This window comes from Eumetopias jubatus, unplaced genomic scaffold (genome assembly GCF_037043125.1).
Source record: "Eumetopias jubatus isolate StellerSeaLion01/CBP00866 unplaced genomic scaffold, mEumJub1_p1.0 scaffold_2, whole genome shotgun sequence".
Lineage (NCBI taxonomy): Eukaryota > Metazoa > Chordata > Mammalia > Carnivora > Otariidae > Eumetopias > Eumetopias jubatus.
This window is the reverse complement of record NW_028274808.1, coordinates 35,163,909-35,179,361: the sequence shown is the minus strand read 5'-3', so window position 1 is coordinate 35,179,361 and position 15,453 is coordinate 35,163,909. Positions and strand designations below refer to the sequence as shown.

General features: G+C 37.5%; 1 protein-coding gene across 7 annotated transcripts in view; it reads left to right on the top strand.

Moving 5' to 3' along the window:
* Positions 1 to 15,453, top strand: part of NSD3 (nuclear receptor binding SET domain protein 3) — a 119,737-nt gene that overhangs the window by 32,138 nt on the left and 72,146 nt on the right. For all 7 annotated transcript variants that reach the window (XM_088020956.1, XM_088020960.1, XM_088020959.1 and 4 more), the window contains exon 2: positions 13,351 to 14,069. In XM_088020956.1, the coding sequence (XP_087877082.1) occupies positions 13,395 to 14,069 (675 nt within the window). In that variant the 5' untranslated portion in view covers positions 13,351 to 13,394. The remainder of the gene's footprint in view (positions 1 to 13,350; positions 14,070 to 15,453) is intronic.

Here is a 15,453-nt window from a genome sequence, read left to right as displayed (position 1 = left end):
TGGATTGTGTTGTGTTTCTGTTTTTAATTTTTTGAACCTCCATACTGTTTTCCATAGTGATTGCACCAATTTACATTCTCACCAACAGTGCACAAGTATTTCCTTTTCTCTACATCATGACTAATACTTCTTTCTTTCTTTTTTTTTTTTTTTAAGATTTTGTTTGTTTATTTGAGAGAGAGCATGCGAGAGCGTGAGAGTTGGGAGGGGCAGAGAGAGAGGGAGAGGGAGAAGCAGACTCCATGTGGAGCTGGGAGCCCGATGTGGGGCTCAAGTGCAGGACCCAGGGTCATGACCTGAGCTGAAGTCAGATGCCTAACAGACTGAGCCACCCAGGCACCCCTACACTTATTATTTCTTATCTTTCCATTCTGACTCGTGTGAGGTGATATCTCATTGCATTTTCCTGATGATTAGAGTGATGTTGAACCTCTTTTCATGCGTCTCTTACCCATCTGTGTGTCTTCTTTGGAAAAATGTCTGTTCGGATCCTCCCACCCATTTTAATCATTTAATTGAGGTTTTTTGGCGTTGAGTTATATGAGTTCTTTATATATTTTGCTTTTAACCCATTATCAGATATATCATTTGCAAATATCTTCTCCCACTCAGTAGGTTGCCTTTTTGTTGTGTTGATGGTTTCCTTTGCAGTGCAAAAGCTTTTTGGTTTAATGTAATTCCAATTATTTATTTTTGCTTCTGTTTCCCTTGTCTAGGAAACAGATCCAGAAAAATATTGCTAAGACTGATGTATAAGAGTTTACTGGCTATGTTGTCTTTTAGGAGTTTTACAGTTTTAGGTCTTAAATTTAAGTCTAATTCATTTTGAGTTTATTTTTTTGTATGGCATAAGAAAGTGATCCAGCTTCATTATTTTGTGTTAAGCTGTCCAGTTTTCCCAACATCATTTATTGAAAAGACTGCTTTTTCTTTATTGTGTATTCTTGCCTCCTTTGTCATAGATTAATTGATCATATATGTGTGGGTTTATTTCTGGGCTCTTTATTCTGTTCCATTGATCTGTGCGTCTGTTTTTGTGCCAGTACCATACTGTTTTGATTACTGTATCTTTGTAGTATAGTTTGAAATCTTGGATTGTGATACCAAGGATTATGATATGATTGTGTTCTTTCTCAAGATTGTCTTTGTTATGTTGAGGTATGTGCTCTTGATACCCACTTTGTTGAGAGTTTTTATCATGAATGAATGTCAAATTCTTTTCTGCATCTCTTGAGAAGTTCATATGATTTTTATCCTTCATTTCTTAATGTGGTGTATCATGTTGATTGATTTGCAGATATTGAACCATCCTTGCATCCCTAGAACAAATCCCACTTTATTGTGGTGAATGATCCTTTTTTTTTTTTTTTTTTTAAGATTTTATTTATTTGTCAGAGCATAAGCAGGGGGAGCAGCAGGCAGAGGGAGAAGCAGGCTCCTCGTTGAGCAAAGAGCCCAATGTGGGACTTGATCCTAGGACCCTGGGACCATGACCTGAGCTAAAGACAAATGCTTAATTGACTGAGCCACCCAGGCGTACCATGAATGATCCTTTTAATGTATTGTTGAATTTGATTTGCTAACCTTTTGTTGAGGATTCTGCATCTGTGATCATCAGGGATATTGGTCTGTCATTTTCTTCTTTTTCTTTTGTAGTGTCTTTGTCTAGTTTTGATCTCAGGATAATGCTGGCCTCATAGAATGAATTTGTAAGCATTCCTTCCTCTTCTATTTCTTTTGGAATAGTTTGAGAAGGATAGGTATTAACTCTTTTTTAAATGTTTGGTAGAATTCACCTGTGAAGCCATCTGGTCATGGACTTTGTTGGAAGTTTTTAGATTACCAGTTCAATTTCATTACTTATAATTGGTCTGTTCAGATTTTCTTTTCTTTCTGATTCAGTCTTGGAAGATTGTGTGTTCCTAGGAATTTATCCACTTCTTGGTTATCCAACTTGTTGCCATATAATTTTTCTGGTAGTCTCTTATGATCCTTTATGTTTCTTTGGTGTTGGTAATAACTTTCCCTCTCTCATTTCCGTTTTTTTTTTAAGATTTATTTATTTATTTATTTGACAGAGAGAGACAGCGAGAGAGTGAACACAAGCAGGGGGAGTGGGAGAGGGAGAAGTAGGCTTCTTGCTGAGCTGGGAGTCTGATGCAGGGCTCGATCCCAGGACCCTGGGACCACGACCTGAGCTGAAGGCAGACGCTTAACGACTGAGCCACCCAGGCACCCCCTCTCATTTCCGATTTTATTTATTTGAGTTCTCTCTCTTCTTATTGAGTCTGGCTAAAGGCTTATCAATCTTGATTATCTTTTCACAGAACCATCTTTTAGTTTCATTGATCTTTTCTACTTTTTTCTTATTTCATCTATTTTTGTTCTGATCTTTATTGTTTCTTTTTTTCTACTGACTTTGGCTTTTTTTTTTCTTTTTCTAGTTCCATTAAGTGTAAGGTTAGATTATTTATTTGAGGTTTTTGTTCCTTCTAGTAAGCCTGTCTTGTTCTGAATTTCCCTCTTTTTGAACCATTGTGTTTCCGTTTTAATTTGTCTCCAGGTATTTTTTATTTCCTCTTTGATTTCTTTCTTGACCCATTGGTTGTTCAGTAGCATGTTGTTTAGCCTCTGTGTGTTTGTGGTTTTTGCAGTTGTTTTCTTGTAATTGATTTCTAGTTTTATACTGTTGTGGTCAGAAAAGATATTTGATATAATTTCAATCATCTTAAATTTATTGAAACTGCTTTGTGACCTAACATGTTATCTTTCCTGGAGAATGTTCTGTGTATGCTTGAAAAGATGTGTATTCTGGCTTTTTGGGGTGGAATATTTCCGTGTATATATCTGTTAAGTCCATCTGGTTTATTGTGTCACTCAAAGCCACTGTTTCCTTATTGATTTTCTGTCTGGATGAACTAGCCATTGATGTAAGGGGGGTGTTAAAGTCCCCTACTATTATTGTGTTACTGTCAAATTTCTCCTTTTATGTCTGTTAATATTTGCTTTATATATTTAGGTGCTTTTATGTTTGGTACATGTAATTTTTGCAATTGTTATGTCCTCTTGTTGGATTGACACCTTTATCATTATGTAATGCCATTCCTTGTCTCTTATTACGGTGTTTTAAGGTCTATTTTGTCTGATAGAAGTATTACTACTCCAGCTTTTTCTTTTTTTCCATTTGCATGGAATATCATTTTCCACTTCTTCACTTTTCAGTCTGTATGTGTCTTTGGGTCTTAAGTGAGCCTCTTGTAGACAGCATATAGCTAGGTCTTGTTTTTTATCCATTCAGTCACCCTATGTCTGTTGGAGCATTTAGTCCATTTACATTTAAAGTAATTATTGATAGGTATGTACTTAATGCCATTTAGTTAATTGTTTTCCACTTGTTTTTGTAGTTCTCCATTCCTTTCTCCTGCTTTTTTTGTGATTTGATGACTTTCTTTAGTGTTATGCTTGGAATTCTTTTTATTTTTTGTGCATTACAGGTTTTTGGTATGTGGTTACCATGAGTTTCGTAAATAACATTCTATGTGTATGGTTGCTTAAGTTCAAACATATTCTAAGAGCACTCCATTTTTACTCCCTCTCTCCCATGTTGTATGTATATGACATCATATTTTACATCTTTTTATTTTGTGTATCCCTTAACTAATTTTTGTAGATATAGTTGACTTTACTACTTTTGTCTTTTAATCTGCATACTAGCTTTATAAGTGATTGATTTACTACGTCTGCTTATGTATTGCTTTTACCAGTGAAGTTTTTTCTTTCATAATTTTCTTCTCGTTATGCCTTTATTTTCTGCTTAAAGAAGTCCCTTTAATATCTCTTCCCCACCCCCACCCCCCTTTAACATTTCATGTAAGGCCACTATAGTGGTGATGAACTCCTTTAACTTTTGTTTGTCTCTGAAACTCTTTATCTCTTCTTCAATTCTGAATGATAATCTTTCTAGGGAGAGAATTCTTGGATGTAGGTTTTTTTTCCTTTCAGCACTTTAAATATATCACGCCACTTTCTTCTGGCCTGTAAGGTTTTTGCTGAAAAATCAGCTGATAGTGTTGTGGTGTTTCCTTGTACATAACTATATGCTCTTCTCTTGCTGCTTTTAAGAATCTCTCTATTTTTGATTTTTGATATTTTAATAATAATGTGTCTTGGTGTGGATCTCTTTGGGTCCAGCTTGTTTGGGTCTCTTTCTGCTTCCTGGACCTGGATGTCTGTTTCCTTCTCCAGGTTAGGGAAGTTTTCAGCTATTATTTCTCAGATAAATTTTCTGCCCCTTTCTCTTCTTCTTCTTAAGGGATCCCTATAATGTGAATGCTAGTATGCTTGATGTTGTTCTATCAGTCCCTTAACCTTCCTAATTAAAAAAAATTATTTAAGTAATCCCTACACCCAACGTGGGGCTTGAACTTACAACCCCAAGATCAAGAGGCACACACTCTTCTGACTGAACTAACCAGGTGCCCCATCTATCCTCAGTTTTATTTTTTATTTTTTATTTATTATTATTTTTTTCTATCCTCATTTTAAAAAAATTCTTTTTTCTTTTCGCTGTTCAGTTTGGGTGCTGTCCACTACCCTGTCTTCCAGATCTCTGATCCATTCTTCTGCTTCTTCTAATCTGCTGTTGATTCCCTCTAGGATTTTTCATTTCAGTTATTGTATTCTTCAGATCTGATTGTTTCTTTTTTATATTTTCTATCTCTTTGTTGAAGTTCTCATAGAGTTCATCCACTTTTCCCTCAAGTCTGGTTAGCATCTTCATGACCATTACTTTGAACTCTTTTTCAGATAGATTACTTATCTGTATTTTGTTTAGTTCTTTCTTGGAGGTTTTGTTTTATTCTTCCATTTGGAATATATTCCTCTGTCTTCTTGTTTTATCTAACTCTCTGTGTTTGTTTCTATATATTAGGTACGTCAGCTGTGTCTCCTGATCTTAAAAGTAGTTGCCTTATCTGGAAGACGTTGTATAGTGCAGTCCCCCTTGTCACCAGAACCCAGTGCTTCAGAGCTGTCCCCTGTGTGGGCTGCATGTGTCCTATTGTGACTGGGCCCCGATTTCTGTGGGTGTGCTGCTGGTGGGTGGGGCTATCCCTTAGCCCAGCTGTCAGCAGTAACCAACCACGAGACTATTACAGGTGCAGTGGTGGGCAGGGATGTCCCCCAGGCTTTCTGGCTGCAGTGTAGTCAGTCCCAGCACAGCTGACTGAGAAGTTTAACTGTAGCTGCTGAGGGCATGTGATGGGTTGGGCTGGTCCCCTGCAAAGCTGGCTGAGAGGCCTGACCACAACTGCTGTGGGTATGCTGGTGGGCAAAGCTGGCTCACCCTCTTTCCTGGGGCAGAAGTCACTTTGAAGGGGTGCTTGTCCTGGACCAGGGCTGCCTGGTGGGTGGTAGTCATTTTGGGAGGTATTGCTCCTGATGGAGGTTGTCTGTTGTGTGTGGTGGGGTAGGAGCTGCTTTGGAGGGGCCCCTGCTGGGATGGGTGAGTTGGATGGGCCAGGTCCACAGGGGAACTGCAGAGCTGGCAAGTGGAGTGAGCACGGTAGATGGAGAGTGTCAGGCCTGGCTTCTGCAAGTGTCTAACCAGCAAGGCTGAAGGAGAGCAAGAAAAATGACTCACCAGCAGTTCCAGCCCCATAGAAAGCCGTCACAGATCCCTGCCCCTCCAGCATATGTCCTAAATCTCGATAAATCTATTTCACTATAACCTAGGCAATTTTCAAACTGTTGCTTTTGTGCTGGGTCTCAGACCAAGTGACATAGTGCTGGCCCTTTAAGAGCAAAGGCTTGATTTTCTGTAGCCCTCTGGATCTCCCAGAATTAAGCTCAGGATTTTCTAGCCAGACATTATAGGGGTTTGGCTTCCTGGTGCAGGGGCTTGATCCACTCCTCAAGGAGTGCCTCTGTGCCTGTGATATCCCTCCCACTTGTAGGTCACTGCACAAGGGGTTTGGTTCCTGATCACATGTCTGCCTCTCCTACCCTTCTCATTGTGGCCTTCTCTTTATGTCTTTAGCTGTGACTGATCTGTTCTGCTGGTCTTCAGCTTGTTTTCAGAGTGAGTTGCATGACAATTAGTTGTCATCCTGGTGTGTCTGTGGGAGAAGGGGAGCTCATGATCCTCCTACTCCCCTATCTTCCCCTGTTCTCATGGCTACCATTTTTAAATCACCTTTTTCTTTTTTTAACTGTGTCCTTTGAAAAGCAAAAGTTTTAAATTTTGAAGTCCATTTTGTCAGTCTTTTTCTTTCACAGTTCATGGTATTTGTTTAAGAAAATCTTTGCCTAACCCAGTGGTATATCTTGTCCCATGTTTTTATTCTAGAAGTTTTATCATTTTGATTTTAGTATTAGGTTTACGAACTAATTGTAGTTATTTTCGGGTATAACGTAAAGTAGGGGTTGAGGTTCAGTTTTTCCATACTGATATCCAGTCAGTTGTTCCAGCCCCATTTGTTGAGAAAATACTGTCTTCTCCCCTTGAATAACCTTGGCACCTTTGTGGTAGATCAGTTGACCATGTAACTATGGGTATGAATATTTTAAATATGTGTTTATTTATTTATTATTTTTTATAATGAGCATAACACATTTTTACCAAACAAGGAATTAGTGGGTGAGTAAAGTTACACTGTAGGGTAATGTCCCCAGAAATCTGGCAGGTAAATGGAGGCATACTAGTTATAAGCCCTCAGAGGAATAGGGACTATTTCTTTCATTTATCGATTGAATGATATTGAATAAGACATACATGGTCTCTACCCATGTCTGCCTTTTTAGAGCAGTAAGGGAGTAAGGGAGACAGACAATAAGAAGGTAAACACATGTTTGTATAACCCATATTATGGCAAATGCTATAAAGGAGAAAAGTACGGGACCTCAGCAGGCCTCTCGGAGGGATTATGTGTGTTCAGGTAGCTGGAGGAGCACATGTGAGCGTCCTGATCGCAAAGATGAAGTGGGCACATTTGAGAAACTGAAAGGAAACCCATGTGGCTGGAGTGCAGTGCTTGCAGCAGAGAATGCTGGTAAATGACTTTGGAAATGTAAACTGACGTGTGACCATGCAGGGGCTTGCTGGCCATGATAAATAGTCTCGATTTTATTTGAGTGCATTGGGAAGGCCCTGAAGGTTTGTTTTGTTTTTGCTTAAGACTATGTAACTTCTATCTAGATCAATACGTTAAATATAACTAGCTGATAGAATCGGCAGCTCAGAAACCTCCCTTTTGGTCTTATCCAGTATTTATAGCCCACCACCGCTGCCCCCCCCCCCCGACCTCCCAGTAAGCAAGTACTATTTTGACAGATGTCTCCATAGAGTTAGTCTATTTATTTATTTGAGAGAGAGAGAGCGCAAGCACTCACATGAGCAGGGGGAGGGGCAGAGGGAGAGAGCGAATTTCCAAGCAAACTCCGCGCTTAGCAGGGAGCCTGACATGCAGCTTGATCCCAGGGCCCCGAGATCATGACCTGAGCCAAAGTCAGACGCTTAACTGACTGAGCCACCCAGGCGCCCCTCCATAGAGTTAGTTTTAACTTTACCTTGTTTTTGAACCTTATGTAAATGAAATCACATTGTATACTATGTAAATGGAATCACCCTGTCTGGCCTCTTTCACTCAAAATGACATTGTGAGAGTCATCTGTGTTGTTGAGTATAGCAATAATTCCTTTTTTTTCCCCCTGTATCATAATGTAGCTATATATGTTAGAGTATATAGTTCGTTACAATATAACAAAACTGTGGGAAACAACCTTCTCCTACATTTATACTACTTTTTACTGAAGTGTTTTCTGAACAGGAACTAAATTCAGCATGCAATTGATCAGTAATGGCAAGTGAACCTGCAAATAAAATTTAAAACAGATTAGATATAGATGTATAGATTATGGATATTTCAGAGCCGACCAAAAGAAGGTAAACACTGCATTGGAGTATAAAATATTTCTATTTTACATGAACTGGGTTTAAAATGAATGAAAAAGTACAAACACAAAATATAGAAATTACAAAGGACAATGTATCAACTTATCATGAAACAGGTTGCAGGTATAGAATATAAAACTATAATGAAATATTTTCCAAGGGTGATCCACCCACAAAACAATTACATTAAAATAATGTGCACTTAAATAGATGTCCCACTGCCACCACATATGAATAGCTAAAATAATCATTAAAAAAAACGAAAACCTCACTGCTTTCTCTGGAAAAAGAGAGTCACACCATAAGCAGAAGGAATTCGAACAAGAATTCACAGAAGATTATCACTGCTATGAGTAAATGAGTGACTTGGAATGATCTCTGTAATTGTGGTCACCATTACTGAAGAAATGGCACAGAGGATCTACAAGCCTGAAACATTTCTGATTCATATGGCTTCTTGGCACAGATATTCCAGTGAAAATGGACTAAAATCTGAGCCCTCCTCAAGCTTGAGAACCTTTCAGCCAAATGATCCAGCTGCCCCTTCCCTTTTCCTCTCCTCCCAACTGAATCCCAGAAAAGGATGGTGGAAAAATCTCAAAAATTGCTGCTCTAGGGCATCTATCTATACTGATCTCCAGAAGGATCCAGACTTTCTGAATAGAAACTGGAGCCAAAAGTGTGTTCAGCTTCATTTTTCAAATTCATATTTAAATGAAAATTAAGTTTAAATGAGAATAGGCATGAGAGGGTACCCAAAAATCAACTAAGGAGGGATTGAACTGCTTGGAACTTCTGCCTCAGGAATCCCAAATCTAGAAGGAAGTAATATGCAGATAAAACATGGTCTCACCATGTTTCTCAGTCTCAAAAGATCCAGGAGCCCCCTCTTGTCCTGTGGATCTCCTATGGAAGAGAAATCCTAAGATACTTTTTTTTTTTTTTATGTTATGTTCGTCACCATACAGTACATCATTAGTTTTTGATGTGGTGATCCACGATCCATTGTTTTTGTATAACACTCAGTGCTCCATGCAGTACGTGCCCAATAATTCCTTTTCCTTGCTGTATTTTGAGGGGTAGTCAAATGATTGGGTTAGTTTTTAAAAGGGGACTGGCCGTTATATGGGAAAATAGATCATAGGTGGGAGAAGAAGCATGAAGACTGAGAAGGTAGCTATGGAATAGATTAAGTGAGGAGATTGGACTAGCATGAAGAAGAAAAGACATGGAATGAAATAGACAAATATGAGATGTATACTTTGGAGATAAAACTCCAGGAGTTTACTGATACATTGGGGAAGAGTAGGAGTGAGGGTAAGGGATGTATGAGTCTCAGATATCTGGCTTTGACAACTGATAGATGGAGGTTTCTTTTTTTTTTTTTTTCTCATAGGAAGGACTGGAGGAAGGACACATGGAAGTAAAATAAAAACTTAAGTTCATTATTAGGTATTTTAAGATGCTTGTGAGATACAAGGGAAGCTGTCAGACATGCGTTTGGATTGTGGCTATGGAGCATATTGGAAAGAAGTGCAGAGTATGGATAATTTCCAGAAGAGGTGGCAGCTGCCGAGTAGAGTACTGTATTGAGTTAGAAGATCTGAGTTTCACCATTTTTTTCAACTTCTGTTGGCTGTGTGATTGAATCACACATTTTCACCATCCTTTTCTGGGACTCAGTTGGGAGGAGAGGAAAAGGGAAGGGGCAGCTGGATTAAATCACTTGATCCTTTTGAGTGCCATTTCTTCACATCTGTAAAATGGGAATAAAACTTTGCTTCATGGGATTAAACAAAGGGTAATATGTGAGCAGGGCCACATTTTATAGTTATTTGGGCCCATGGATGCTGAGAAAAGTTTATTCATGCATATACAATTTGAGTTGAGTAGGAAAGTCAAGATTATGGAAGACCTTGAAAGGCATGGAAGGGACTTGGTATAATATGGAGCTTTAGAGTTTCTTAGAATGGGAGTAGACTTATCAAAGTTTGGTTTAAGGACACATCTAAGTGCTATGCAGGAAGAAGTTAAAGATGAGAAATATCTAGAAAATCAGTTGCTGTAGTTCAGGATTAAGGTGCTGAGGGCTTGGCCTGACATGGATCAAAAAAGAAATCAGAGACTTCAGTGGAAGAAACTACAAGATTTGTGTTCAGTGCCTCATTTTGTGGCTTCATAGAGGGGAGAATCAGCCACCCACACGACTGAGGCTTCTAGCCTGGGAAGCTAGAAAAATAGTGGAAGCAATGACAAATCTGGGGTAGTCTGAAAGGAAAACTGAGCTAGGGCAAAGACTGTTCATTCAGTTTTGAACATATGACTCTTATAGTATGATTGTCTTTGGGTAGCTGGATGTCCTCTGGCAGTTAGATATCGTGGTAAAGAGAGCAGGATCAGAAGGTAAGAGATTGGTTCTTTTTCAGGTTAATCACTAATGAGCTTTTTGGTCTTGGAAAACTTAGCATCTCAAATATTAAATGTAGTCATCTAAAAAATGAAGATAACACCTGTCCTGTCAGCCATACAGGATTGTTTTGAGGATCAAATAAGAACGCATGTGAAAATACTTGCGTGTAATTGTAAACTCATAATTGTAAGATGGTAATGTTATTTCCTTAGTTCAAACTAAAACGAAATATTTAGTTCTAGGGCTAGAGGAGCAAAGGCGGGAAATACCAAACTTCTTAAAAGTTTGTGTTTGGAACTAAATCAGAAACATCAAAAACCTTAGTCTCTGAATACATATGCCTGAAAACCTCTGTAGACTATAATTTGGGAGACTAATCTGGAAGCTGATCTTGTATATGACAGTTATGAGAACCAAAAACACAGGTTGCATCTTGTCAATGTCAGTATTTAACTTGTCTTCAAGTTGGAAGTTTGAAGAACTTTTGAATTCCACCTGTATATTTGCACCGTGTGTTTACAGAATTTTAGAACATACCATTCTTTGTGAGCTATACATTTTTGCCAAGGGTCAAATTAGGGTAATGTTTCAGTTCTTCAGCTGTGCATAAAGAAGTGATTCCTAACATTTATCAGCATTACCAGTATGTTACACTGGTTATTCGCATCACTGACTCTGAAACCAAACTGCCTCGATCAAATCCCAGCTCTGTCAATTAATGACTAGCCTTGTGCACTTGAGCAAGTCATTTAACCTCAGTGTGCCTCTATTTCCCAGTCTGTAATGAGAACTAAGGTTAACATCTACCTGGAGGTTGTTGGGAGGATTGAATGTACCGTACGTAAAGCACTTAGAATGGTTCCTGGTACATACTAAGGGCTATTTAAGTGTTAGTGGCGGTTACTATAGAATAGTTATTTTGGCAGTGATCGGGAATAAAGAGCATGAACAAAAGAATCACATCCTCTCAGAAGTTATGGCTCAGTGAAGTGGAAATCGTAGCGTGGTAAAAATCTTGGGGTGTAGAGTCAGACACACTTAGATATAAATAGTCATTCTTCCCCCTTTGCTTTATGGTTTAAAGCAAGACATCTAACCTCTCTGAAGCTCAGTTTCTTTTCCCTATGAACCAGGAGTCACCATACCTATCCTGCAAAGTTGTTATGAAGATTAAATGAAATAATGTATAAAGTGCTTGGCCCAGAGTAGATGCTAAAAAATGAGAGTGCTGTCTTAACACTCCCCTGCACCCCATCCCACTATAAAGTGATATGGGCAGTTTGATTTCCTGCATGCTCTTGTATTCATTTGTTTGCAATTTTAGAACTTCTAAAATTCTTTCCATTTGCTAACAGTATAAACAGCAGCTGTTTAATCAGATATGCCTTGAAAAGTGTATTATCAGCAATCATTTCCCTCTTCTGTTTGCTGTTTTGGTTTACGTGCTTTATCATTATGGTAATTCCTACTAGACTCAAGATGGTAGGCATTATTAATTGGTCATAGAATCAAGCTGGACTGTAGCCTCATAGTCCTTCACAGTATTCCAGGCAGCCAAAATCAGTTCATCAGACTCAGTGAAGTAGAGAAATCCTCTCTGCCTTAGAGCTTTCTAGAAGAAGTGTTTATGAGATAATCAAGGTAATATCTGAACTGTCCATTAATCCTGTCTCAAGATGTGGGCTTGTCAGACTTTATGACAACACAGAGTGGTCTTAGAGCATTTCATAATAGATGCTTATCTATATTACAACATTGTTACATAATGTGAACATCTTTAGGCACCTTCTAGAGGGGGTGCAGTAATCGTAAGAGTATAATGCAATAACTACAATGCAAAGATTGTAATGCAATGAGCCAACTAAGAGGGTGCATCAGAATCAGCTGGAATGTGATCTTAAAATATTCAGACTCTAGGCCTCATGCCAGATTTATCAAATCAGATTCATCAGTAGATAGACGTTGATTGACATGTACGTTTTGTAAAACTACCCCAGATCATTATATTTATGCTGCTGGTTAAAAACAACTAATACTATCAAGAGAATAGAGAATCAGGCACCCTCACTACTGGTATGATGGAAATTGATACTGCAAAACTGTTCTACAGGCTGTGCTATATCTATTAAAATTTCAAATCTGTCCAATAGGAATACATACATGCCCACAGAGCTAGTTTCAAGAAAGTTTCCTGTAGACCTGTTTATAATTTCAAACAATTGTGAGCAGCTAAATGATTCTCAGTACACAAATGGTTAAGTACATTGTGGTATAGATACCATAGGTGTTTACTGTGTAACTATTTAAATAATAAAGTATATATGAAAATTATACATGCTGATGTAGAAGGATATCTAGGATATATTGTTAAGTTGAATAAGCAAGTCACAGAATCAACCCTATTTTCAAAATTCTATATGTAACTATATAAAGATTTGGAAGAATACTCACCAGAGTATTTACAGTGGTTATCCATGACAGAAGAATGGGAATGATGGAGAGGGAGGAATAATAGGCCTTTTTACTTTTGTATTTAAAATCTTTGCAATAAGATTTTGTTATTTTTTGTAACAACAAAGAGACCCACTGGACAAAACATGAGTGATTTAAAAGAAGCTTGTATGGAACCTAATTTATATGTGTCAGAACACTGCTTACTTTGCAAATACCAGTTTTAACCTGAGACTTATCATTTCTAACTTGGGGAACAGAAAGGAATGCAAAACTATTTTGAATGTTTGCTAAGAGGATACAATTTTGTTACTAAAACTGTGAAATTGAGAGTTTCAAATAGATAAGTATTTAAGGTAAAAAGCATTTGACTTGTATCAGAATTATATTGGCTACCTGTTTTAAAAATATTTAGTGTTTGTGTATATCTGGATATGAAAATTGGGTACAGGATATTTTAGTAAATTCTTTTTCAATTGATAAGCCTCTAGCCTGTGAGGATATTAACACTTTTTAATCTCCTCTTTTAAAACTTTAGGCCCGATGAGAGAAAGGGAAAGTTAAGGATGCTGGAGCAGAACAATGGATTTCTCTTTCTCTTTCATGCAAGGGATCATGGGAAACACAATTCAGCAACCACCTCAACTCATTGACTCCGCCAACATCCGTCAGGAGGATGCCTTTGATAACAACAGTGACATTGTTGAAGATGGTGGCCAGACACCATATGAAGCTACCTTGCAGCAAGGCTTTCAGTACCCATCTACAACAGAAGATCTTCCTCCACTCACAAATGGCTATCCACCATCAATCAGCATGTATGAAACTCAAACCAAATACCAGTCATATAATCAGTATCCCAATGGATCAGCCAATGGCTTTGGTGCAGTTAGAAACTTTAGCCCCACTGACTATTACCATTCAGAAATCCCAAACACAAGACCACATGAAATTCTGGAAAAACCTTCTCCTCCACAGCCACCACCTCCTCCTTCGGTACCACAAACTGTGATTCCAAAGAAGACTGGCTCACCTGAAATTAAACTAAAAATAACCAAAACTATCCAGAATGGCAGGGAATTGTTTGAGTCTTCCCTTTGTGGAGACCTTTTAAATGAAGTACAGGCAAGTGAGCACACAAAATCAAAGCATGAAAGCAGAAAAGAAAAGAGGAAAAAAAGCAACAAGCATGACTCATCTAGATCTGAAGAGCGCAAGTCACACAAAATCCCCAAATTAGAACCAGAGGAACAAAATGTAAGTTGAAACATCTTTTTGAAAAATTTTGTAATATTTCAGATTTACTGGAAGTCTAAGAGATATTTTTCAGTTTTTATCCCTTCAAATTTAAATATTTCTGGTAACGTCTTTCTTCTAATCCCTAGCAAGGAGATTGGGATGTTATAATGGGTACTGAGTAAAATTTTTTGACTAAATGAATGGACATGATTAGAGTGAAGAAATATTTTTAAAACATGGGACACTAAGAACCTTGCTGCTTATGTTTCTTTGTCTAATAGCTTCACTTATTTTTACTTTCTTATAATAAACTCCTGGTTTCTAAAGATGAAAGGCAAGGAGAAGATGGTTAATTATATTGGTTATCTTTATTTAGACCAACTTTTCCCAGTATTAATGACTTAATACTCATTACTAGTGTGTTTGCTACAAAATAAACTGAAGTAATAGAGGAACTCTTTTTATTAAAATCAATTAGTATTCATATAAAAACTTCAGGTGGAATTTTTATAAGAGTCACCCTTCATAGGTAAGATGCATGCTGCTGAATTCTTTTTTAGTATATCTGAAGTTTTAGTATGAATTTTCTTATTAATAGGTATGTAACAAATCAGTTCTAGCTTGAGTGAAGTTTTTAGTTAGTATTCTAATACATGGTATGAATTGAAGACATACATTTCCTAGACTTTGATTTGGGAAGAAAATAAGTATCTATTTTGGCAACACTAGTCTGCTTTTATATCCTGTATGCCTGAATAAGTTAATTTATCTTCTGTTTAAAGAATTGTTTACTTCATACCAACTCACCTTTTCCTTGGTAGCTGGGTTCCAGTACTTCATATAACTCAAATGTGATCATTTTCTGGAGTAAAAGGCTACACCAATTCTAGACTCTCGTGAGTCTCAGTGTAATATTTCAATATGTTTTTCTCATTTTTCTATAGTTTTATTTATTCATTTAATAATTATTGATTAAGTACCTACTCTGTGCTAGGCACTTTTCTAAGAATTAAAGTAGGGCAATGAATGAAAATTGAAGATGCCTACTTTCAGGTTGCTTATATTCTAGTAAGAGGAATGAGAAAATACGTACGTACCTACATATGAACATACGTATACAAGTTCAGATAGTGTTAAGTGCTATGAAGAAAATAAAACTGGGTAAAGAAATAAAGGGATTGTTTAGAGACATTTTAGCTATTCTGGTGTCTTAGTTCTGCATTTGTAAAAATGAAGGCTTTGTAACTAAGTGGTTTTTAAAATGCCTTCTAATTTCTTAATCATGTTTTAAATGCTCCGCTCCCTGAACTTAGTTTACATAGTATCTTATACAGCCTGTTTCTTAAGTAAATGACTACATGGAAGGAGAGAAGTTCACCTTTTGTACTCCAGATGCATTCAC